The following is a 24,445-nucleotide window of genomic DNA, read 5'->3' as shown; positions in this document are numbered from 1 at the left end:
GTAGACCCCCATAGACTTCCATGTCTAATTCTACAGAAGAATAAAGATGTTTACAGTCTGAGAGAGTAAACACAACCTTCAAACTGCAGTTCCTCACGTGTCCTCTTGAGGGCTGGTCAGTTCTCAGAGACCTGCATGTTAATATTACAGCAGGAATAAACACATTTGCAGCCTGAGTAGACAGATTATTTTAATAATTTCCCTCCTTTTATGACGACTTCTGTGAAGTGATTCACTGATCAGCAGCATATTTCAAACACTCGCCGGATAAAAGCTGCTTGAATAACCTGATAGAATTTGTATTTCAGGACCAGAACATTAAAGTGAGGGAACATGAATGCCTGTGAATGGAATGCCACCGCCGATCACCCGGCAGGTTTGTTAACGTAACCAGGTGTCCTTGGAAATGTTTTCTGATGCAGGGCCAGCCATTAGTGCACACAAACATACTGCTCATTTCACTCGCACTCACAAAACAAGAGTGAGTGAGAGGAGGACCAGATGAGGGAGGTAAAAGAAAAACAAATCCACTGAATCTGGGGCTGGGGAGGAGCCAGGAAATGGACAGCCGGGAATCCATTAAGGTCATCCAGAGAGAGAGAGACGTCGGAGGCCGGCCGGACCCTCGCATGATGGGACTGAAGAGCAGAGCGATTGGATGTTACTGCTGCTCTTGCTACAGCTAACACAGTCACAGCACAATAAATGTAAATACTCGGATTTCACTCATGTTCTGCTGTATGATGTCTACACATCCATTTGTTCTGGGAACTGATACGAGAGTGTTTTTACAAGGATGTTTTTATCTGGTTAAGTTCTATTTATCATTTATTTTGCCTTTTGTTGCGTCTGTTGAGGATGTGAGCGGCTCTTCAGTGCCCGGTGGATGAATGGAAATTAGGGCAGAGGGAGGAAAAGCACCAAGAAGAAAAAATAACATAACTCAGTCTTCATCTGGATTTGAAAGAATCGCTGACAAACTGGCAGCCAACAAGAAGAGGAGCACTTCTGATCACTGTTCCATTAAAACCACAACGCTCTGCACGTCTCACTTGAAAATCTTTTGCACTAATAAGATTCTGCAAAAAACAGAAATTCTGCTCTCAGCAAGACCAGGAAGTCCGGACTCCTTCAGTCACATGACAAGAATCCAGAGCAGGCTTTCTGTCCACAACACAAAACACAATAATAGTTTGCAGATGCTGTAAAATACAAATACTTAAATATTTACAGCATGCAGAGCTCCCGCATGTCTGAGTTCATGACGCAGTTTCCATGGAGGAGCAGCTCTGAGCTCTAATGTTTTTGTCCCATTCTCTTTATTGCTCTCTTTGTCTTTGGCTGAACTCTGCTTTGAAGAATCCTTTTCATTAGCAAACACTGCGCTCAGTGCCTTTTAAGCTGAAGTGCATCGTCCAAATGCTGTTTGGCTCGTGCTGCGTGCCGAGCCGCGTGCCCGTGTGGAAACTGACGGAGTGTTTCAGTGCAGCCGCAGACACGACATCCACACCTGTGTTGTAGCTACAGACCTGATGCCTGCTGAGAGGAGGAGGCGGGCGCAGCAGGAGGAGCATCCCACACCTTCTCTTCATTCAGACCACGTTGGCAGGAACTGTTTAGAACTCGTATTTACTCCACAAATAAAATGGCTTTTACGACTCGCTCACACGCGTCATTTCATCAGAATATTTGTTGGGGTGTGAAGTCTGAGAGCAGATATTATTTGGTGCACATTGCTCCATCCTGTTAGCAGGCAGTGCTCATCCACTCCTCCGGCCACACATGCAATCATATTGTATTGAACTTGTGTTAATTTCTTCAGCGCTACCATGAAATTATGTATTAAAAAAAGAGATAGTTCACATGTGTGTGGATTAAACTGAAGCAGAGCCCATGAACAAAGGAATATATTCTTCAATATATCTACTCACAGCTGCTGACAACACAAATGTGTCTATTTGTGGATGCAGAGACGGAGCTGACACTCTGCCCGCTGTCACAACCATAATCTCATTTCATGCGTTTGTTCTTCTTAATTGTGAGTTGACCAAGAAAACGGCTCCTCTGTTGTGATTGTTCAGCAGGGAAAACACAATTTTCACCCCACAAGAACTGACAACAACAAGCACCAATGTAAACACACACACACACACACACACACACACACTCTGCCACACCGGCCGATTCACAAACAAAACCGACTGCAGAGGTTTGATTAATAATTAACTCCCTTAATGAAGTTTCTAGGTTAATTGGCAGCTTAAAGACTGGTGGAGTGCCAGGTAATCACCCCTGAGGTTTTTGGTCATGTGATAGGAAGCAGTGCAGCGTATTTATAGACCAATTGATCTCTTCAAGCACCTCCAGAGGCTGATGGGCTCCGAAATCTGTAATGGTATCGGACAGAACCTCAATCTGAACTAATTCTAATTTGGTGATAACTCTATTAAATGATTATTTGGGTGTGAGTGACTGTGTGTGTGTGTGTGTGTGGCGTCACTGAAACTGCCCTGCTCTCACTCACACACCTACACATTGAATAATAATGCCCATACAGACCTTGCAGTATTGATCGGCTGCCAGAGGATACAAGGTCAAGTCGCACCGTGTCAATATTTAAAGCAGCGCTCAGTGCCGGGGACCTCTACCATAACCTCATTAATATGGGGTTCTGCTCTGCTCAAATAGTCTCCTGGCACAAGGAGGGACGGCTGCACACCCGTCACACAAAGAGGCCGGGCGAGCTGCACGTCCTCTGTGAGACAAAGGTCCACTCTGTCCACTTATTACTTAGTACAGTGTGATCACCACAGCTTACAAAAAAATCACATAATTGATTTGGTGTTGGTTTCCACGGTTACAACACAGCAGCAGCCCCATGGCGTCAGCCGGTCATGGATACATCAGAAGCCTTAACTTTAAATACCAAACATGGCGGCAGTCGGAGCTTCAAGTGAGCTTCGTCGGTTATTACTCACCGGACCAAAGCGCCTCACATCCCAAAAATCTGGGGATTCTGTGGAAGGTCTGCATGACTCACAAACTGGGACACCCTCCAGCCTCCAGCCCCATGTGAGAACGCACATGTAAAGGTCACAGGTGTGTTATGTCATTTCTGATTGTGCACACAGTAGTTGTGCAGTGTGGGTACTTGTTTAATCACCCATCCTATCACTCAATCACACAGAGGGGCCCTGAGGCGGCAGCAGACAGCGTTATTCTCAAGTACAGTCCATTCTGATCAATGTGTGTGTCACCGCTGCCCTTCCCCTTCCCACTCTGCTCTTATCTGCCTCCAGAGATTGGAAAGAGGAAGGCCCTCCATCCCACAGCCACACTCACCCTCTGTCTCACAAACACAACCGTTCAGCCAAAATGTGTGTCAGCAAGCTTCTTTTCAATCCCCCAGTGCTTCATTTACACCGCTGTCTGCACACACACTGCAGACACACTGCTCTCCCCGATAAGAGCAATGTTTGCCACATGATTAGGATCTCCCCGTTACGATTAAAGGCGCCTTATCTCCTGCCCTAACCCTCATTCACACCGCTCGCTGTTCGCAGCCTCTCCAGAGAGACTGATGGAGGTCACAGAGCCTCGAGGAGGAAAGCAGCGGCAATAAAAGAGAAGCAGCAAAAAGCATTTCTTTACTGGATTTGCTTATAAATACAAAATATCTACAGGTGGCCTCCTGAAGACCTTTTCACTCGGACTGACTCACCTGTACTCCAAGGAGAAGCGAGTTAATTCTGTGCTGTTGTGGATCCATTTGAACTCCAGCGGCCAGCTTCCCTCCGCCATGCAGGTCAGCACCAGCCGGTTGCGCTCCAGGTGGAGCTGGCTGCGCACCGGCTCCGTCTTGAAGTATGGAGGCACATCGTCTGCAAAAAGACACAGTTTGGACTGTGAGTGTTTTCATTCCCTTCACTTCAGAACAGCACCATCAGTTCACATGATAACGCATAAGCCTCCATACTATGACATGTGAATACATGTATCTTTTCATAAGAACCTGGAAACATCAGAACCATGATGCTAGGACATCTTACGACTCGGACATTTGTTTTCATCAGGTTATTTTTGCCCACATTGTGTCACAGAGATAAATGGGGGTCAGTGGAAAGGTCCGTTTTTGACAGACAGCTCGCTATGATGAAGATATTGACCAGAGAAGAAGAGGTGTCAGTGTCTGTCAGGTTCTGAGACACAGATAAACATGTCAGGAGGAGAGCACGGCCTTGAAGCGCCTCGTACTCGTGTAACAGACTGTATATGGTCAGATGCTCGGATCTCATCTAAGACAAAGTAAATTCTGCTGTGTTTGATTAACACCATGTTAACACCAAGCTGCCACGCTCCAGATGGAAACGGCTCTCTGAGCGTGTCCGTTTGGAGCCACCTAATCTCAAACGCATCAGATTCGTCTGGCTAACGGAGAGGAGGAAGCATCAGGTCATCGGCCCTGCATCTCCCGCTCCCTCCGAGTGTTTGTGTGTCAGCAACTCATTGGCACGCCGCTCCCAGCGAGACGGGAGAGGAGTGAAGCCAAGGAAGAGGAGGCATGAAATCCTTTCATCACTCGCTCGCTGTGTTTCCTGAGCACGCTCTGCCGACTGTGAAGGAATGGATTGAGAAGGACCAGCGAGAACCTCTCCGGGGTGATGCACACACACACACACACACTCATATCTCAATCAAGAAGCCTCACAGACAAACTGTCAGGGCCTCTCCTGCTTCTCATATCTCAGCCGTAATAAATGAAGCAAAAAGCCAGAGCTTACTGGACGATCATTGTAAATATAGAACACATTAATTGGATGGTTGGATAATGTAATTATCAAATTGACTGATAATCAGGCAGAGAAATTAAACTGTCAAAATGATCTATAGTGCTGATATTTGGTTCCTCAGTTTGGGCTCCGCAGAGTGAAGGAACCAGGCGGAAAATGGAGGATGAAAGTAAAACAGAGTGAGATGATTAACAGGCTTCATGAGAGCTCAGACATTTACACACTGTTCACAAAGCTGTTCTCACTGAGAACATGGCGTGTTACAGTGGAACCAGCTGGCTCCATCCATGGAACAAGCCTGCAGTAGTTCAACGTGTCCAACTACCGTCTTTCCCTCCACCCGATCAGGCAGCAACCAAAGAGAAAAAACAGAAGTAACCAGGGAGCGGAAGAGAAACCAGTGGCTCTGGACTGAAGTCAAAGAACTCAGCATGGAGCCCATTAAATAAATAAAATAACTCAGAATGTACAGCTTCTGTTGGAGCAGGTTGCCATGGTGTCAGGTAACGCTGCAATTATGCACTACAGCAGAATAAACAAAGCGTTTACTTTGTTAATATCTGTCACTACTAAAACCGTACTGCAGCACAGATCAGTGGGTCCGACCTGAGCACTGATCACGTCTCATACACACCGACTGCCCCTCAGCATTTATTTCTACCTAACGAACCTGAAACCTCCTCTTTTCTCCTCCAAGCACTGTAACTAATCCTGTTTTTCCCACGTTCAAAAAACAACACATGCAGTTATAATCCCTCGTGTGTTTTTACTACCATTAAAACGTGGTGATAAATCACCGAGTGCATCGAGATAATAAATAAAGAGTCTTTGTCTGTGTTTGCAGTTCAAAAGTGCAGAAAACATAAGACAACAATGAATATGCATAAACTCCAGCACATATAAACAGTTATTTGGTCCGACTTTCCAGCAGACTGGACCCTCATGAATAAATATGAGGAGACTCAATAAAACACACACACAGTATTGATCAGTTCATATACCGCCTCCTGTTTTTTCAAGGACTAAATTGGGCCCCTTGCCATCACAGACACCTTAAGCTGGTTAAAAGAGAGACAAGGCCGCCCTGTGATGTAAGAAGTGGAAATGATGTGAGGGAGCAGGCAGCGATGGAAAACAGAGATAACATGTAAAACAGACTCTAGAGTTGGAGTGCCCGGGCATCTCCCACAGCACTGTGGGTTAATGCGATGCCTGGCACAGGAGGAGGAGGAGGAGGAGGAGGAGGAGGAGGAGGAGGAAGAGGAGGAGAGACTATGCGAATGAGGGAGACGAAGATGGGAGATGGCCGGGACTAATTGTTCCCCAGTGATGAGCACTTTGCTTTTATCTTGGATGGTGAGAGGCGTACAGTATCAGCCACAAACAGAAAGCGGCACACCCACAGGAAGGCGTGAGGCCACAGACACCATTGATCACTGATGAGTATCTAGTAGCTGCTCATTAGGAAGTCCATGAGAGCTCATCAGCGCTATCTGGCTGTGGTATCATAGCTCTCTGGAGACAAACTGGGCTTTGGGCTGTGAGTAATGATGATTCTCATGAACATGTCAGTTATTTTTACATTTATCAGATGGTCACAGATTACAGAGCACACATTCACCGAACTGGAGACATGAGCTGACAACGTGCCAACGGTGGAAGATTTCTGCAACGAACTCCAAACCTTCACACAACAACACCAGCCGCTGGAAGCTAGCAAGTAAACCCGCTTCCTGTCTGTGCAGGCAGCACGTTTCCCTGCCAGAGGAAGGACAGCCGTCGGGTTTTTAATCTGCTGTGAATCGCCTGGAAGTGGCCGTGCTGGTCAGCAGTACCATCACATTTCTGGTGTCTGAAAGTTTATAAATGATGCTTATCAGGTGATAAAAACACAAAATCCATGTCATGATGAAACTGTGTAATCTGCAGATCCACTAATGGCATCACTGCGGTTTGCTGTTTTTTATCGAATTATGTCGGCCGCTGTTTATTTGTTTCCAAACAGAGAGCGAGGCTCTCGCTGCGCCTGCTCGTCTCTGGCAGACACACACACACACACACACACACACACACACATTTATTTAGCACTTTCACTGATATGTGCTCACATGTACATTCAGCTTTGCATAAAAGAAGCAGCAGAGTGGTGTGAGAAACGAGCGTCTGATGAATTTGTGCCCGGCGCTGTGAACCCGACGTCATGCAGCCTCAGTAAACTTCTCTGGATGGTGTGGATGGAGTTTTAACAATATAAAAACAAACCAACACAGGACACTGTTCATGAGCACTTCCTGATTGGTCTGGGGGAGTTTGTGATGTCACCATTCCAAAGAGAATCCACCTGCTCCCCTTCAGGTGACTGTACTCTAAAGAAGACAGGTGTCAGTGGGTTTAAATGTCCCTGTGTTGTGTTAATGTGCACACACTGTCCACACGCCGCACAGCCTGTAAACAACCATCACTGACAGACTGAGCCCGAGCCTCCGCCGCGTGCTTCCCGACCATACAGAGGAGTTACTGGCTGTTACAGACCCCTCATCTGCATACAACTCATGCCAGAGAAGGCTCCCCGGGGCCGTGCTCGGGGTCGGCTCAGAGTGTGTGTGTTTGTGTGTGTGTACGTGGAGGTTAGTGTGCCAGACAGACGTTCACAACCAAGACTGCCGCACACTCAATTAAATCAGCTCTCTCATTAATGAGAACAGTGCCAGGTACAAATGTCTGCCCCGGGGTGAGAATTCATAATTCAGTTCTAAAATAACAAGACCGACAGCCGGCAACGTTTCTCCCGTGTCCCTCCGAACGCTACGCTGGAAAAAAAGGTCACAAACAATGCTCTGAATCCTCCACTGGTGCCAAATATAACGGGAATAATTATGTTAATCACTCACAGAATGTTTGGAAACATGTTCCGAGGCCCACACATGACAAAAAATAAATCATCTGTGGAGCGGCCATAGGTACAGCAATCGACTTACACTGAAACACAATGTTGTAAACACACAAACAACACACAAACATGGCCTCCGCCCTCTCAACCCCACAGACAGGCTGCAGAAATGTTCAATAACTTCTAACATTCAGCGTAGTGATACAGCACAAACATTAAACAGTGGAACATACAGCGCTCAGTCTCTGTTTGCTGATGAATCTGTCGGTCTGACCGCGGCCGTGTTACACCTGTTCCATCATTAGTATTTCATGCGCATGTTGTTGACGTTTTCCCAGAATCACTGCTGAACTCTCACAGTTAAACTTTCCCAGAAGGCCACAGTGTTGCCGTGGCAGCGCTGAGCTGTGAAACCTCCCTGCCAGCTCAGTCCCCAGGGGGACCCGCCGGACGCTGCATCCATATTTCAGCTGCAGCCTGAGGGCCATACACACACACAGACACACACACACACAGACACACACACACACAGGAGTTCACACCTTCTACACCCTATATCCAAAAACATATAGATTCAGACACTCATTGATTATTAATGTGACTTGTTTCTGTGTAAAGGTGTGTGTGTGAGTGTGTGTGTGTGTGTGTGTGTGTGTGTGTGTTTGTGTCAGTCGTTTTTGGTGGGTGTCAGAATGTGTTTGTGATGCTGATGAGGATGGAACTTTGCTGGTGGTCTAACTGAGCTGCTAATGGTCCCGCTGGGTGTGAAAATCTGTTCTACTGTCTGTCTTTATTTAGCACACTGTTCTGCTGACTGTGTGTGTGTGTGTGTGTGTGTGTGTGTGTGTGTGAGGGCATGCACATGTTGGGAAATGCTCCAAATTCTCTAAGTATGTCAGCTGAGGACTGTACATTCTGTGTATCTGTTAAGTGTGTGTGTGTGTGTGTGCTGATATTTTACTCATCCCTAAGAGACGCTCACACTCAGGCCAGCTGACTGTCCACACACACACACACACACACACACACACACACACACAGTGTATTACTGCCGGCCCTTTTTGTTCCATTCATGGCTCAGTGACTCCTCCTCCTCCTTCTTCTCCTCTTCGCCTGTAGCACTGCATTTCCCAGGAGGCCGTGCTGTCGGCCACTTATGTTGACTCCGCCTGCTCTGCTCTTCTCTCAGCTCAGCTGGTGCAGAACCAAGGACCCCTGAACCGTCCGGGAAACGGACTCCCAGCGGGCAGAGACGCCCCGGCCGAGGCCAGAAGTTACTTTACTGCATTCGGTTCACTTTGTTGTTCCTTGTTTGGATTAAAACTGGAAGCCAAACCATGAAGTGTCTCCACTTCCTCCTTACAAATGACTAACAGGTGATAATAACAATAATACATGCAGCTGTATTAGGATTTTTTTGGGTAGTATACAGGCTGCAGGATGACATTTTAAACAAACTGTTCTCTAGTGCATGAAAAACAGTGAAAGTACTGTTTGGGTTGACAAGATATGAAATGATAGTCAGTGTGTGGAGAGCCAGATGTGTTTACCAGGTAAATACTCCAAAGTTTGCCATCACTCCTCCGCTCTCATCTCGTCCAGTGCGGGGAAAAGACAGCCGGCGTCTGGCTGCAATCAATCAGAGCAGCTCAAATATTAAAAGTGTCTCCCTCTGTAAAAGCGCCCGGGCAGAGAGAGATGGCGGCTGTAAATCTATGAGCTAACCTTTCACCGCCACAGACTCGGCTCGGCTCGCATGCTTTACCTTTATCACTTAACCCACAGCAATCCTTTGCAGAGCTCCAGTAATGACTTGCAAAGCTGCACTGCGTCAGTAACGCTGTGAAACACAGACTGGGAAGTTTGTCTGCAGGTAGGAGGCAGATTATGAGAGGGGATGTGCTTCACTGTATGCCGACACTGTGTTTCCTCCACATGCAAATGTGTATGTACTCAGGAGCAAGCTGCTTTAATTTCCCACAAGATCCAGAGAGAAAAATCTCCTTAGTGGTGGAGTGTGGAGCACAGCGCGCCGAGCATATTATGCTGTTATGTTTATGGAGGAAAATCAATTCCACTGTGATGGAACACAATAAAGAAGCATCACGACTGCATGTAGAAAAATCATGCATGAAAACATCTCAGAGAACCTGAGATGGAGGAAAATGAACTCTCAGAGTTCTGACTTTAATCTGAGAATTCTCAGATTAAAGTGAGGAAACATTACCAACAAAGACTGCCCCATACTCTTTCATACCTCCACTGTGCTGCTGACATTTTTCATGAGGTGAAGAAAGAGGAGTCAGACACACAGCTTCAGTGAAGGCACTGCACGCATCAGCGACCCGACCGACCCGTGGCTTCGGGATGGGGTGTGTCTGCGGTTCCTGCTGAAAAATTAACACTGTGCAACAATGTTCTTCAGCACTCAATAATGGATGTGCAGGTTACAGCAGGGAAGCCGCACACAAAGGAAAGAGAAAGCAGCAGTGTGGTCCTGCAGGAAGGCTGCAGAGTAACACACATCAGTACACACACAGGTGTTAGAAACGAGGTGTTTGCCAAAGCGTCGCTTGAACTTGTGTGTGTGTGCACTTCCTTACTAGGACTAGAGACCACTGTGTGAAATTCAGAGCGAGCGTGTTGCTCCTGTGATGATAACACATTTCACAGTTGTCTCGGCGACCATCATTATGTTGCAGTTAGGCAGATTAAAAAAACAAAACTAAACAAGCAACATGGGACAAAAAAACTCTGCATATTATGAGGCGCCACCTAGAGGTTTGGAGGACAACAAACAAGCTACTAGCTCCTACTTCTCCAGTGTGAACGGGGTCAGAGCGGTCTCCTCCACCAAGTCCGATGACATAATCTAATGACATAAAGGTATGTTAGAACAGAGCTGGGTCTCTCCCAGGGACGAGTCCACACAGTTATCCACAGCTGTCAGCTTGCTTGGTCCTTAAAATCCAAGTCACAGTGGAAACTGGTGTTCCACAAGGTTCAATCCTGGGTCCTTTGCTGCCTCCTATCCTTGGACAAACGATCTAAAAAATCTGGTATCTATTTGGATATGCTGATGACATCCAGCTCTACCTTTTCAAACCCTAGTTCACCTCCTCCACCATCCTTCCTCTCTGACTGTGCAGGTCACATGCATTCTTTATCTTGCATCTTACCAGACCAGTAAATAACGTGGTCAGAAAAAAGTTCTGGATACCTTTAAAGCTTTTATAATTCTTCCCAAGATGAACACACTGTGTTTTATAATGGGAGATTTAATTCAAGAGAGTACTTACTTTGAAAAGAGAAATTTGGGGAATAACTGCCTAAATTGCCACTTAGTGAAGATGATTAGTGCGGGTCAATACAAGAGCATTTGATAGCTCAGGCAGTTTGAAGAAGAGGCTATTATCTAGCACCTCTCCCTGTTCCACACTCTGGAGTACAGCACGAAACAATTCCACTTCATGGCCTTGTTAGAAGCCTTTTAATGGACTTGAATGGGCTTTTTAGTCACTCGTTGTTAGAGCCACAGACTGGCTGTTTGTTGGGGAAGAGAAATGAGGCTTGATGCCTTAATAAACGCCATTTTATCATTTCTTCCTTCAGTGTGTACCGGACGCCTGCTTCCATAACATCTGCCTACAGATGTGCAGCGTATACACACAACCAGCAGAGACAAAGGCATATAAACAAAGAGACCTCCCTCTGTCCACTGACACACACACACATCACCTCAGTGACCATCGCTGTGCTACCTTTGTACCCATGTAATGGAGAGCGTGCCTAAATAAAGCCCAGGGAACGGATGCTGCTGCCTTCGCTGTTCACCAAGCCAATTAGCTCCTTCTCACATGACGCCATACGTCTTTCTTTTACCTCCCGCCGTGTTTTTCTGCAGTAATCATGCTTCGTTTTTTCCCCACTGATTTAGAAGTGTTTGAACATGCAGAACGGAGCAGCAGGAGGGCGGTTACAGGAGCTAAAAGCTGTGTTATTTTTCTCAGAAAGGTCATGAGTTCTGGTCAAAGGTACGTCTTTAAATCTGCAGCCTGGCTCTGGTCCTTTATTCTCTGGCAGGGGTCAACGCTTGTTCCCTTTGTGTTCGGGTCTTTGTCCCATTTTATTCACTCGGGCTGTAATCTTTCATTAATGAGCTTTCAATTTCAGCATTATTTGTGACTGGGCTGCAGTATGCAGACATATTGTGTTTGTGGGGAAGGAACGAGAGAGGAGAAGTGGATGAAGCATAAAAGAGGAGGAAGAAAAGAAAATTATCATTATAAAGGACAAAAATCAGCGCACACAGAAACAATGAAGCCCTGGCTGGGTGCAAGGACCACGTGGTTTACTGCACACGGGCCTATGCACAACCACCCGATCCAGATCCCTGCTTCAGTTCCAAACTTCTCCCCTTATCTTAAAGCCCGGCCTGAATTCTGCTTGTGTTTCTGGTCTCATTGTCATCACCCAGATTTCATGACCACAGGTCACCTTTAAGCTCAGCTGCACCCTGCCTCTGTTGGACCTCCCTCCTATCATCACTGTGTGAAGAACACCCTGAGATGCTTAAACCCAGACCCTCCTCTCAGACCTGCAGGGAGCATGAGATCCATGATGCTCCTCATTAAAGCCACCCTCCTCACTACATACTGCCACTGTCAAATCCTGTCCTGCAACAAGACAATCAGCCAGGAGGTAACAAGTACCTTCATCTCATTGAGTGTGTGTGTGTGTGTGTGTGTGTGTGTGTCTTCATAAACAGCATGAAACTCCTCTCACACATCTCAAACTGTAATTGGATTTTGCTGCGTTCCACTCCTCTACCTTCAAACTTCTTTACCTTTTTGTGCAGCACAGTGGAAAAAACACACCATAGCAGATCACACACACACACACACACTGTAAAAGTGAGTTACTACATTCACCTTGAGGAGCCATTGCTTTGCTTCTTTTAAACTTTCTTTTGCCCACACGTGTCCCTGAAACGCACGATTAAATCTTAAAAATGTCGACTCCATTCTTTCATCTGGAGTGTTATTTCGAATCGAACACGCTGTGCGCTCATGGAAACACTCACAGCAACATTCTACTGTTGCTGCTGTCTGATACAGACGTGTTACTGCAGCAGCATCCTCCGCCACCATGTTGAGTACAAAGCAAGTGTACATACAGCAGACCCAGAGGGCCTGAAATGTTGCAGCAGCCTCTCCTCGTGTCTCACAGAGACGATCAGGCTGTGAGACAAAGTCCGCATCCAGACGGAGGCGGCTTCAGAAACCACAGCCAGATCCTAACCATGCTCAGCGACAGATTGGGATCATAACTAAGCGTCTGTACGAGGATCTCTGCGATGTCGGAGCATAAAGAGAGTTTGTTTTTCTGTTTGTGGCTTTGTGTGCATTTAAACCCGACCTGAACCTTCAAGGAACGCTTCTTTTCATTCACACAAGTCACAAGTTCATTCACAACAACTTCCAGCCAAAGAAGAGTTGTGTGAATCTTTTCTTTTCTTTTTTATCCAGCAGAGGTCCAACAGGAACACTTTTCTCAGCACAGACTGTTAAAGACTGTTTGTGGTAAATACACTCCTCCAAACAGAAACGTGTCCAAAGGGCAGCTGGAAATCTTTTTCTTTTTCGTATGTTCAGTCAACACAGGAGCCAGAACAGGACTCTGAAAGAGGAGCGGTGCGTTTAACCAAAACACCGGCTCTGCTGCAGCGCTGTGGGAGAGACTTTAATGTTAGAAAAACACAGAGTACACGGCTGTGAATGCAGCTAATCCCAACACAACCACAGACGGTAAAGTGTGCGCACGGACTGAGCCTGGAAGGAGGCACACTCCTGAGGTTTAGACACCCCAATGTCTCAGCTCGGTTTTCACACAAACTCCTCCAAGGTGGAACAAACTTTGACGCCAGTCTGGTGTCAGAAAAGGAGATGGAGTCACCATCTTGGAGGCGCCTGAGTTTACCTGGTTAATCCAAATACGGGCAAATGTAGACGTACTGCTGAGGTGGTACATCCCTGTGTACTCCAGCCTCCACCTCTCCGGTGACAAAGTGCGCCATTACCGCAGCGCTCGGCTGACTGACAGCTTCCTCAAATGGAAGTGTATTGGCTGCACTGTGACTGACAGATTTGCCTCCCACCTCCGGAACCACGGCTCCCACTGTTTGATGAGTGTCTGTCTAAAAGTGGACACTCAAAAAAAAACACTCCACCGCTCTAGACAAGCTGCTCACCCCCTCCACCCCTCTTCCTCCTCCTCCCCTCTCTCACTTTATAGAATAATAAAAAAAAAACTGGTTTTCCATTTGGTTTAGATGCACTCCGGCTCATAGTGCCCATTTTCAATCAGCCTGCCTGATGTCCCCATGGTCCTGAAGAAGCCTCTCTCTCTCTCTCTCTCTCTCTCTCTCTCTCTCTCTCTCTCGCTCACACACACACACACACCAGGTCTGCCACTCTGGTGATGTGCTGACCATTTTCATTTTTACTGGACGTCCGTAAGTCATGATAAAATCTAAAGTTTTCCCCACGGATTACTTCATTCCAAGCTATTTTTTTCTCCGCATTACATGTAATCCTGAGAAAACAGTGTATGATTTGTCAGGATCTTAATCTGCCATAAGCCTGTAAAACCACACAACTGTTCCCATCATCCTTTGTGGCAGCCCGTTAGTCAGAGGAAGCCTTCCTGTGTGCCGTGTATGAAGCCGTCGCAGCAGCAGCAGTTCAGCTGCTGTGAAAATGAGTTTGGCCTTTCGCTCTGTATCTCTGCCATATAGAGGGATCCAATTCATACTGGAGTAAGAGAGCTGAGATAAAGCCAGTGCTGGAGGCCAGAGTAGAGTGTGTGTGAGTGTGTGTGTGTGAACGGGACCACAAGAGTGTGTGAAGAGCTGAATCCTAATGTGTGGAAAACCATGGAGACTGAGTCCAAGGGGAGGCCTGAGTCTGAAAGTCACACATGATGTAGACCACGAACAGAGGCAGCGGGACCACGGCGCGATCAAAGGCCGCTCTGAATATAGAATATCTGTACTATCATCCAATGGGGGCATGATTTAGGTTCAGTGAAGAACCTGATTGGTTGAAATGATTCTGTCTTATTAGCAAAATGACACAGATATTCATGAGGAAACACAGGAGGAGTCAATGCTGCTGCATTAGGCTTTATTTATTCTTCTGTGTTGCACCTTTAATCATGTTTTTATATCTTTGCACACAACATTCTGATGTGTTCAGATGTTGGCAGGAGATCCCTTTTATCTTCTATTCGCTCCAAACGTAAGGTGAGGTTGTCGTTCTCGGGGCTCAGGACTCCACCTGTCCTCCTCACTGCCTGCTGTTGCTGACACTACACCTCCAGTGTCTGTCTGTTAATTACTGTGTACGCATAGAGTGTGATGGAGCTGCAGCCGCTGCTAATGCTAACCCTTTTCTTTAGGTTTTTGTCAGAACATCATCATCACATTTTACTCACATAAATTCACAGAGCATCCTGTCACCCGTCTGCACTTAGAGATGACTCAGAGAACTCTGAATCTTTCTCTGTCATCACTGCTTCACCTGACAGGAGCTATTATCGACGCTCCGCACACAAAGAGACAAATCTTCCCATTTAATCAGAAAGTAAACTTAAACGCTGCCGTTATGACTTATAGAACCTCGGCGTGGCGGCGGAGGAGCCGCCTGTTCCCTGCAGCTTCAGCAGACACATGATGAATAGGCAGTGGCACAGCGCTGCGTTCAGACCAGTCCGTCAAAGCCCTCTGCATAATGACACAGCGAGGAGGGCCGAGGCTGGACCATCCATCAGAGGCCCCGCGCTCACCTGTCCTTTACCCATCCTCCGCTCATTCAGCCCTTCGCTCTCCACTCGTCCCTGTTATTTACTTTTCATTCACTCCCTGTGCTCTCTGTGTTGGCAGGAATCAGGCGTCTTGTCCCCGTCTGCCTCCTTACATGAGGCGTCACACTCATCAGGTGACATTGAACTCTGGGTATTGAAAGGAGGTGGGCGTGGCCTGTCGCCTCTGAGCGGTGGAGAGGGAGCCTAGGAGAGGAGTCTAATTGTGGCGCCTCTCTCTCCTGTCAGTGCTGAAGGTCAGAGCCATCCCTCATGCTGTCACAGCAGTGCCGCCATGACAGGTGAAGCACCTGTGATTGACATCCTATCAGCTGTCTTTTTACAGGCGAGAACCCACAGGTGCACTGTTGCACCGGTGTTACACAGAAGCATCCACGCAGCGAGAGAAAGGACTCCCTGCTACACACACACGCACACACACACACACACACACACAGATATGTATTCTTGCTTTCCTGTGTATCCAAACTACAGTAGTGCAGTATTATTAACTAATTTCTATTCATTATATTGTGCAGATCGCTGCCACTCCATCAGATCACTTCAGTCAGAACACAGGAGGTTTTGTGCAGTAGCAGCAGAGTGGGAACAGCAGCAAAGTGTCAGAAGAATCTCCGAGTCCTTGAGTCAAACAGCAGCTGTTGTATCAGCAGAGCACTATTGTGTGCAAAACTCTGCTGTAATACACGGTGCTGCAGCCACAATAATGTGCCTCACACCTGAGGAGATGCCAGAGGTTTGTATCATTCTGTAACTGAACAACAAACGAAGTCTTTCACTGCAGGAACTTCAAAAGCAATCAGCACTGATACCATGAGGTACTGACTCAGAAGAACCCTAAAACCTCCCAGAACAGCCCAAAATAGCTAAGCTGAAAGAGGACAGCAGGGAAGATCCTGTGGTGGGAGCATGTACACAGATGAGGGTCACCAAAAAAACCCACACATTCCCGAGGTGTTAAAGCACCAATAGGTGTGTTAGGCCCCGTTCACACTGGAGAAAGTCATTCCAGCTAGAGCAGGATTGAGCCCAGACAGCCTTTAAGCTGGATGCGTTCAGACCTATTTTCAAATCTGGCTAGCACACACTTGTGTCCGCACTCAATCCGCACTAGATCCACCTCTCGTGGGTGGATCTAGTGCGGATTGAAGTCAAACTGGATACAGCCGGATTCGAGGTGTTCACACTCAGAAAAAAACACATCTGGATTGATCTGGATGCGGCCGAATCCTGTTTAAGCCACATTTTTTTCCCCAGTGTGAATGGGGTAGAGGACAGTCGGTCCTGTCTGCAAGGTCACAGTCCTCAGCAAATAAAACGTCCAACTGCACAGCAAAAACAATCCTGCTTTCCTTTTTACGACAAGTATGAGGGATTTTGATTATTTTTATAATGTGTGACTAAATATTTTGCACAATTAAAAGTCATGGCAGCTCCAGCAGAGAGTGAGGTGCAGACTCAGCTCCACCGCTTCGCCTCTGTTTTGACAGTTCAGACACTGTGAACGCGGCGACCGTCCTCCACACTCGCACACCTACAACATATTTAGACTCCAATTAGCCGACTGCTGGAACACGCTGACTTCCTGCTGCAGCGCCGTGTCACTCTGTCAAACTGCTGCTCGTTTGTTTTTTTTTCTGTTCTGTTCCCAAACTGCTCAGCGGCGGGCGTTCTGCCTTTATTTGCAGCTTTTTGAAAGTAAGAGCATGGCGCGGGAGGAGAAGCAGGCCAGCGTCCTTGATACAATTAGCCCAGCAGGTCCTATTCTTACCGGCTGTACCGGGCTTCTTTTATAATGCAGATCAGAGCCAAACACAGGCCTATGATGCATTGTCCCAGAAAAAAAAGGAGTGTTGTCATTGTGAGAAAAAAGGGCAGAATGGCCTTTGCCAAGCCGGGCGGGCGGGATGAGATGAAGGGCGAAGATTCTTCAAAAGCAAGACACCAGCAGCCACTTGGCTCTGCCACTTATGTCCCAGATGGGGGGTCACACAATGCAGCCTCCTTCCTTCCACTTTCTTTGTGCACTCTCTCCACTAACCCTCTTTTCTCTGCATCGCTTTGTTCTTCTTTGTGACTTCCTCTTTCACAGACGTAGCATCCTTCTGCTAAAGACGGAGAATGGAAGGTGTTTTTGGAAGGAAGGTGGTGGAGGCTGCAGCTGCTCCTCCCTGCCTGAGTTCTTCTCTCTGAGGTAAACACTGTCACTGTGCGACAATGGGCGTGCACTTTCCCAGCGTCTGTGGCGAGGCATGTCAGGGTGTACTTATAGCACTGATGAAGATGAGGGGAGGCAGAAGACGAGGACTTCTGCAGCCAGTTTGAGTGAGTGTCCTCACAGGCCCACAGGAGATGTGGTGCTTTCAGTCACTTGTGCTGTGTTTACAGTTTCGGCTGGTTATTAGACGCTTTCCATCTGTCACCACTGTGTCTCAAACGCAGACTTCTAGATTCAACCACACTTGTTGTCATCTCTTGCCTGAAAACATTGATCTCTGTGCACCACCATAGCTAACCTCAGTATCACGATGTGCCGCCACAGCAAAGCTAGGACTGTTACCAAGCAACACACTGCATCCAAAGCACGCCCGAACTTCTCCTTTTAGATATGGACGACAATCCAAAGCAAAGGGAGATAAACATCACCGAGGGAGGGGGAAGGAAACGTAGCGCCGAAGCTTCTTGTTACAGCGTGCTGCTGTGCACAGGGTAGCTCTGAACACAATCAGCACGGTGCAGAGCTCTTCAGGGTCTGCCTGCCAAAGTGAAACCTCTCCATCAGCTCAGTGTCCAATCACAAACCCCTCTCATCTTCAGCCTCATTCACTCTGCACTGCCACTCAGGTTTTTCTTTTAAGGCGGTGTGACCATCATTGCCACCATGGATATCAGTCCAAACTTCCCTGGAAGCTTTTGGTCTGAAGACGACTTTGCTGACTGCAGACTGCGAGAAAGTACGAACCTCGCTGCTTAAACCAGAACGGCTGTAAATGACATGAATGTTAATCCACACATTTCTCTGGGCCTTCATTTGTGTCACTTTAACAGCAGTAAAGTAAGCAGCCAGCTCACCGAGCGCCTCTGTGTACAACACAACAAAAGCCTCATTTTAATTAATGAAAGCTGCTTTAATATTAACCTTGGTCTGCAGCGTGTGTGTGTGTGTGTGTGTGTGTGTGTGTTTAATGATAATGCTGCATATCATAACGAGAGAGGCTGTTCCTGAATGGGAGCCTCTGGTCTCACACTGCTCAAGGTCATTAGTGCTAATGCCATGTTTTTTGCCATCTGCTGAGATTGTTTACACTTGCCTAGGTAATTAGGTCCTAATTAGCAGTGGGCGGCGTGGAGTATATGCTCTGTCTGCGTGCAGTTAAGTGTCTGTGTGTGTTTTAGGGATGCTATGTGTGTGTTTGTTTTCAGTAAATGTACAATGGTTATTAAGGCGGGCAGGCTGACCTGAGCTGCTGTGATGGAGAGACACTGAGACACAGAGAGAGAGAGAGAGAGAGAGAGAGAGAGGGACGTCTCACCAGGCTGTCAGGAGGGGCGGAGCTAGACCTCATTAGTCAGCTTACAGCCCAAACAGTTGCCCCTTTTAATCGTATTTATTTGTAATATTCTGGCAGATGACCAGTCTCCATGCTGCCACTGAGTGTTACACTGACAAACAGGTGTTTGTCAATCAATATATTCTGACATGTGATGGACAAACCAGTGGAAAATGTCCTAAAAATGTTCCTGTTTTCAGACTAACAGTTCAAACGTCCGTTCATTAATCCTCGCTGCAGCTGGAGACTACAAATGTTCTATGGACCGGACGGGGACCACAAACATGGAGGCCAGCAGACACAGACGGAGGCTGTCCACATACTTTTGAGCACACTTGGTCTTAAGTCAGTCATGTCGTAAAACCCTGTGCATTGTATCCGAACATCTACCTTGCTGTACTGGGGGAGTTACATGTGGCACATGGCAGACCCACAAACACGTCGCACACGCATGCAGCGAAGCTGATCTTTTCATTAGAAGCCTGACCCCGAGACGCTCAGAAGCCCGAGCGGCCTGCTCAGCCCCTCTCCAGTAATTTCCCCTGCTTTGTTCTCCTCCTGCAGTTCACATCGGGAGGAAACACAGATTCTAATCACTTGATGAGATTACATCTTGTGCCTGTGTGTTTGTAACAGAGCATGCCGTAATCTCCGTGAGCTTTTATAGTAAAACAGATGTTGTGGAGGGAGAGGGCCCTAATCCAGTCATGTACTATAATCCACAGGCGCTCTGAATGGAATCGCAGCGGATGTTATTTTTCCACAGAGACAGGTTAGAGCGAGAACAGAGCAGCGACTCGCCAAAAACCTGCTGTTTTAAAATGGTCATTCTGAGGTCAGAGGTCGTCTCCAGCTGCTGCACGTCTGAGCAGAGGTCCGACTGCGAGCGCGCACACGAACACGCCTCTAAATCAGCTGTTAGGACAACACAACACGCTTTTATTCTACAAAACCAGCACCAGAGGGGAGGCGGAGAGACCCGCAGCCTCCGTGGTGTTTGGGTATTCGCTGGCGTATCTAAAGCATAGCCTGAGGCCATCTGAAAAGTTGAAGACAGGGCTGTTTGTTCTTGTTTCGTCTTTGTGAGGCGTAGGATGTGACAGGTGGGAGCAGCAGCTGAGCACAAAGCAGCATGGCGGCGCCGGAGGTGGAGGGAAATGCAGGTGAGGTGTAGCAGACGAAAAGGGCACGACCTCGTGTCCACACCTGCAGGCGTGGTGGTGCTAAACGAGTTAGCCAGGCAGCTCCAGTGTGACTGGATGTATACATCACATATTGGATGGAAGGTCAGCATACAAGAAAACTGGCTGCCTGAAAAGGAGCGACGGTCACCGTCTCAGTGCATTTATACATTTTAATAAGCCTCTAGTGGCCACTCAGGGAACTGTAAGTTGAACATTAGCGTCCTCTCTCAGCCCTGAAGGGTTTGAATTCTTCGTCAATTTCCTCACTCTTCATCTACATTAAAAAACTGCCTACTCTTCATCACTTCTGACGGCTGCACACTGCACAGGCTGCTTCCTAGGGGTTCAATAAAGCCAGAAGAACAACACGCCGTGTGACACGGGAGTGCGGCAGAAAAACAGGGAGCTGAATCCAGACTAATCACTCATCTTGGGTAATGGACTTCATCATCCACAGAATCTCTGGCAGATGGCAGATGATATTTCGGCCTCTCCGTTGTTGATAAGAGGCTTTTTAAACACAATGACCAAAATCGTTCTTCCATTTCAGTTTAGGAAAAACAGAAAGAAGCCAGAGGCCTGGAAACAGTGTTCTTTTTAAATATTATCCCTGTACAGCGTGTATCACTTTCTCACACACCTAAAAGCTTTTTTGCAGGAGTCAGGAATCAAACTCTTGCCTTTGGGCCCCCTGGAGGCCTGGGCCTGCACTGTTCACAGTTCAAACATGGTATTGGCCCCGTGATCTTTTCTGGACTGGGACTGGGAAGCGGATCAATATTTATGTTTCTGCCAGATCAAAAGAATCAGCGTTAAAAAAATAAACACTGTGTCCACTGCACCCCCGCCTCCCGCCTCCCCTCGCTCTCCACATCTGCCTCGGAGTCTTCACAGAGTTTTCACAGCAGCGATAAAGTTCCTGCTGAGTTGGACCCAGAAAAAGAAGATCTCACCTCAGCCGACCTAAGGTGAGATCTTAACGCTCCGCTGGAGGCATCATAATCAGACCTGTTACATGTTGCTGAAGTAGAAAAGGTCAAACTCTTCTGACGCTCACCAGTGTTGGAAAAAGTTAACACCCACGACTGGGGGCTCTGGTTTTCCTGCAGCCCTTCCCTGACTCCACGCCTCCTTGTGCGCTCTTTGGACTGAGTATTGTGTTTTGCATGTCAAAGAAGGCCGTGTTTTATCCGGAGGAGAGATGTAAAGACGAGCAGCGAGTGTCAGATCGAAAGAAAAGGTCAAGAGAGGTTTCTTTAAAAGGTGAGAGCGCTGCTTTGAAATTCCTCCTATTGTTGTTCTGACGTCGAGCAAACTCACAGAGCATCGAGTGTTACATAAAAACCCTGATGATCATTTCATGTTTTCACTGAGACTTTAATTCTAGGAAAAAGTAAAGGTCATGAAAGCATAAAGGCAGAATAATCATCCACTCAGATAGAGCTACAGCTAGCCTTAAAGCTACAGCTAGCCTTAAAACTACAGCTAGCCTTAAAGCTACAGCTAGCCTTAAAGCTACAGCTAGCCTTAAAACTACAGCTAGCCTTAAAACTACAGCTAGCCTTAAAGCTACAGCTAGCCTTAAAACTACAGCTAGCCTTAAAGCTACAGCTAGCCTTAAAATTACAGCTAGCCTTAAAACTACAGCTAGCCTTAAAACTACAGCTAGCCTTAAAATTACAGCTAGCCTTAAAGCTACAGCTAGCCTTAAAACTACAGCTAGCCTTAAAGCTACAGCTAGCCTTAAAGCTACAGCGCAGCACATTGATCTAGCCGGATTGGCTTACAACTGGCTCAGGTCTGAATGCAAATGCGACTAGTGAAACAACCGTCGAACTACGACAGCTTTGCCCCGAGTTTATTTTCCACAGGGCTACAAAGGAATAAACTGCTTTTTGAAATGAAAAAAACGAAAGAACGAGCGACACGGGACAAAAAAAAAAAACAAAAAAACACGATGTATGTCCTGAAAGGACTCTGTATATTACGAGGCACACGGACATGCATGCATGATAGCCAGATTTGAATATGTCTGAATAGGTCTGAACAGTTTAAATTTAATCAGTTTAATCTGGATTCAATCCTACTCTTTGTTCTTTTAAGACAACACACACCAATGCTAGTCCATGTTAGCCAGCAAGCTAGCATCATCTAGTAAAAACCAAGATGGGTTAGCCTAGCTTTTATCTGAGTTGGAGACTTGCAGTTCCTCCACTGTCCACCTGAGGGCTGGCTGCGTGTTAAAATGTCCAACTACAGCAGACATTTTTAAATGAATGTGGAGTTTCACTCTGTATCATTAAGCCATTCATGTGTGGTCAGTGTTTGTGTAATTCCTCTCACTGCCAGCTGGGGGAGACAAATGTTTGGCACTGCAACTTTAAAGTTTGAAGTCAGATCTCTGCTCCCTCTGTCTCTCTGTTGTTGTCAGTTTTTAAGTCATGATAATTGTCAGATGTTTTGCAGATGTCTGCCTGGTGGGTAATGTCTGGATGTTTTTCAATGATTGACAGCAGCACACAGAAGAATGCTTTCAGCAGCAGTGAATGAAGCAGCCTGACATTTAGAAAAAATAAGCTGATTCCCTTTCTTGCAAAGAATATTGACAAAAAACTCTGTTAAATATGATACTTAAGCCAGCAGGCGGTTAGCTTAGCATAATGACTAAAGGATCAGGGGAAACGGCTAGCTTTGCTGAGCTGACATTCATCAGTCCTGCTAATTAGCCCATCAGTAGCACAAAACAGGAAATAAAGTCCCCCCAAGCTGAGCTCGGGCACTCAGGTGATCCCACATGCTGCAGGAAGAGGAGAGAGAAAGGCAGAGCCAAGGACCAATGATGTTTCTTTCCACTGTGAGACATGGGCGCTGATCAATAGTCCCCCAGAGGAGCTTCAAAATAATACCAATGAAAATAATTAAAATGACCCGCTGTGCAATTTGGAGCTTCAAAGGGTCCCTGTCCTTTTAACAGAACGAATCCTGCTGTGAAGGGTTAAATATATTAACAGTGGCTGTTTGGAGGCGGCGGACGGTCTATCATGTGTGAGCCACAGATCAGAGATGAATGCATGAACGTGTCAGGTCAGGGTCTCTGATCAGAGCCCAACAAAGTCCAAGAAGGCTGAGGTGAGGCCCGTAGCTTTAAGACCCTGTGATGGACTGTGGCTGGCTGACTCTGTGTGTTTGTAAGGTTCAAGGTTTAGCAGGTCTATGGAGAGTCCTTGTATAATAGTTTAAGCCTCAGATTTAACCCTGCTGCACAGCTCTCTGCCAGAAAAACTTATTACAGCTACAGTTGTAAGATTACACTCTGCTGGTGTGAGAGAGAGAGAGAACAGATGTGACGGTAAATTATATGTTGTTTGCACGCTGCTGCTGTGTCTAATGTGTTCATACACATTCGGCAACGTGTCAACACACACACACTCTGCTTATGTGCCTGTCTGCGTACCTGTCCTCATTAATCCCTCTCCTCACACGTGTGCTGCTCTCTTCGGTGATGTCAGCAGGAAGTTCAGACAGTGGGACGTCTTTCCATGTTTGTGTCTGTTTGCATTACAGTGAGATGTTTGGGCCTCAGGGCTGGTCTATGTCCTGTGCATGGAGCTAGCCTCCGTCCCATGTCTGCAGAGCACCTGTTGTATTGAACACTAGGGGGCACTGTCCGTACTACAGTCAGAGCTGTGCTCGTGGTGTGTCCTGCTGCGCTGTGTGAGGCCTTTTAATGTGAGTGTGTGACGTAGTTTGGTCACTTTTGCATTTCTCGCCTGTACCTCCTGACCCCCGACCGTTTTCCTTCTAACACACCAGCAGACGGACATTTTAACACAAATGATGCCCCCCCCCTTCACTGTAAGCTGCTGCCTCGTCCTGAGCTCGCTCTGCCAGCCTCGCTCTTTTCATGTCTCTTATCTGCAGATGTCTTGTCTCCTGCAGGCCTCCGACTCCTCTCAGAGCTTCTATTTTAAGAGGCGGTTTGCTGCGTTCGATCGCGCTGTCCGTCTGTAGGTCTTCCAGACAAAGAGAAACAGAATCTGTCTGTGTGTACAGTGTGTGTGTGTGCTTCTTTGTAACTGTTTAGACAGCCTACACTTCCCCACACAGAGTGTTTCCAGATGGAGACGCCCATTCCTCCAACCACAAAAC

The 24,445-nt window shown here is 47.0% G+C and overlaps 1 protein-coding gene across 4 annotated transcripts in view; it reads right to left on the bottom strand.

Annotated features, from left to right (window-relative positions):
- The window catches only part of sdk2b (sidekick cell adhesion molecule 2b), a 178,309-nt gene that overhangs the window by 48,948 nt on the left and 104,916 nt on the right, over positions 1-24,445 (bottom strand). For all 4 annotated transcript variants that reach the window (XM_028407653.1, XM_028407656.1, XM_028407654.1 and 1 more), the window contains exon 2: positions 3,722-3,881. In XM_028407653.1, the coding sequence (XP_028263454.1) occupies positions 3,722-3,881 (160 nt within the window). The remainder of the gene's footprint in view (positions 1-3,721; positions 3,882-24,445) is intronic.

The sequence above is a fragment of the Parambassis ranga genome, chromosome 6 (assembly GCF_900634625.1).
Source record: "Parambassis ranga chromosome 6, fParRan2.1, whole genome shotgun sequence".
NCBI classification, from domain to species: domain Eukaryota; kingdom Metazoa; phylum Chordata; class Actinopteri; family Ambassidae; genus Parambassis; species Parambassis ranga.
The sequence above is the reverse complement of the archived record's forward strand: the minus strand, read 5'-3'. Positions and strand labels throughout refer to the sequence as shown.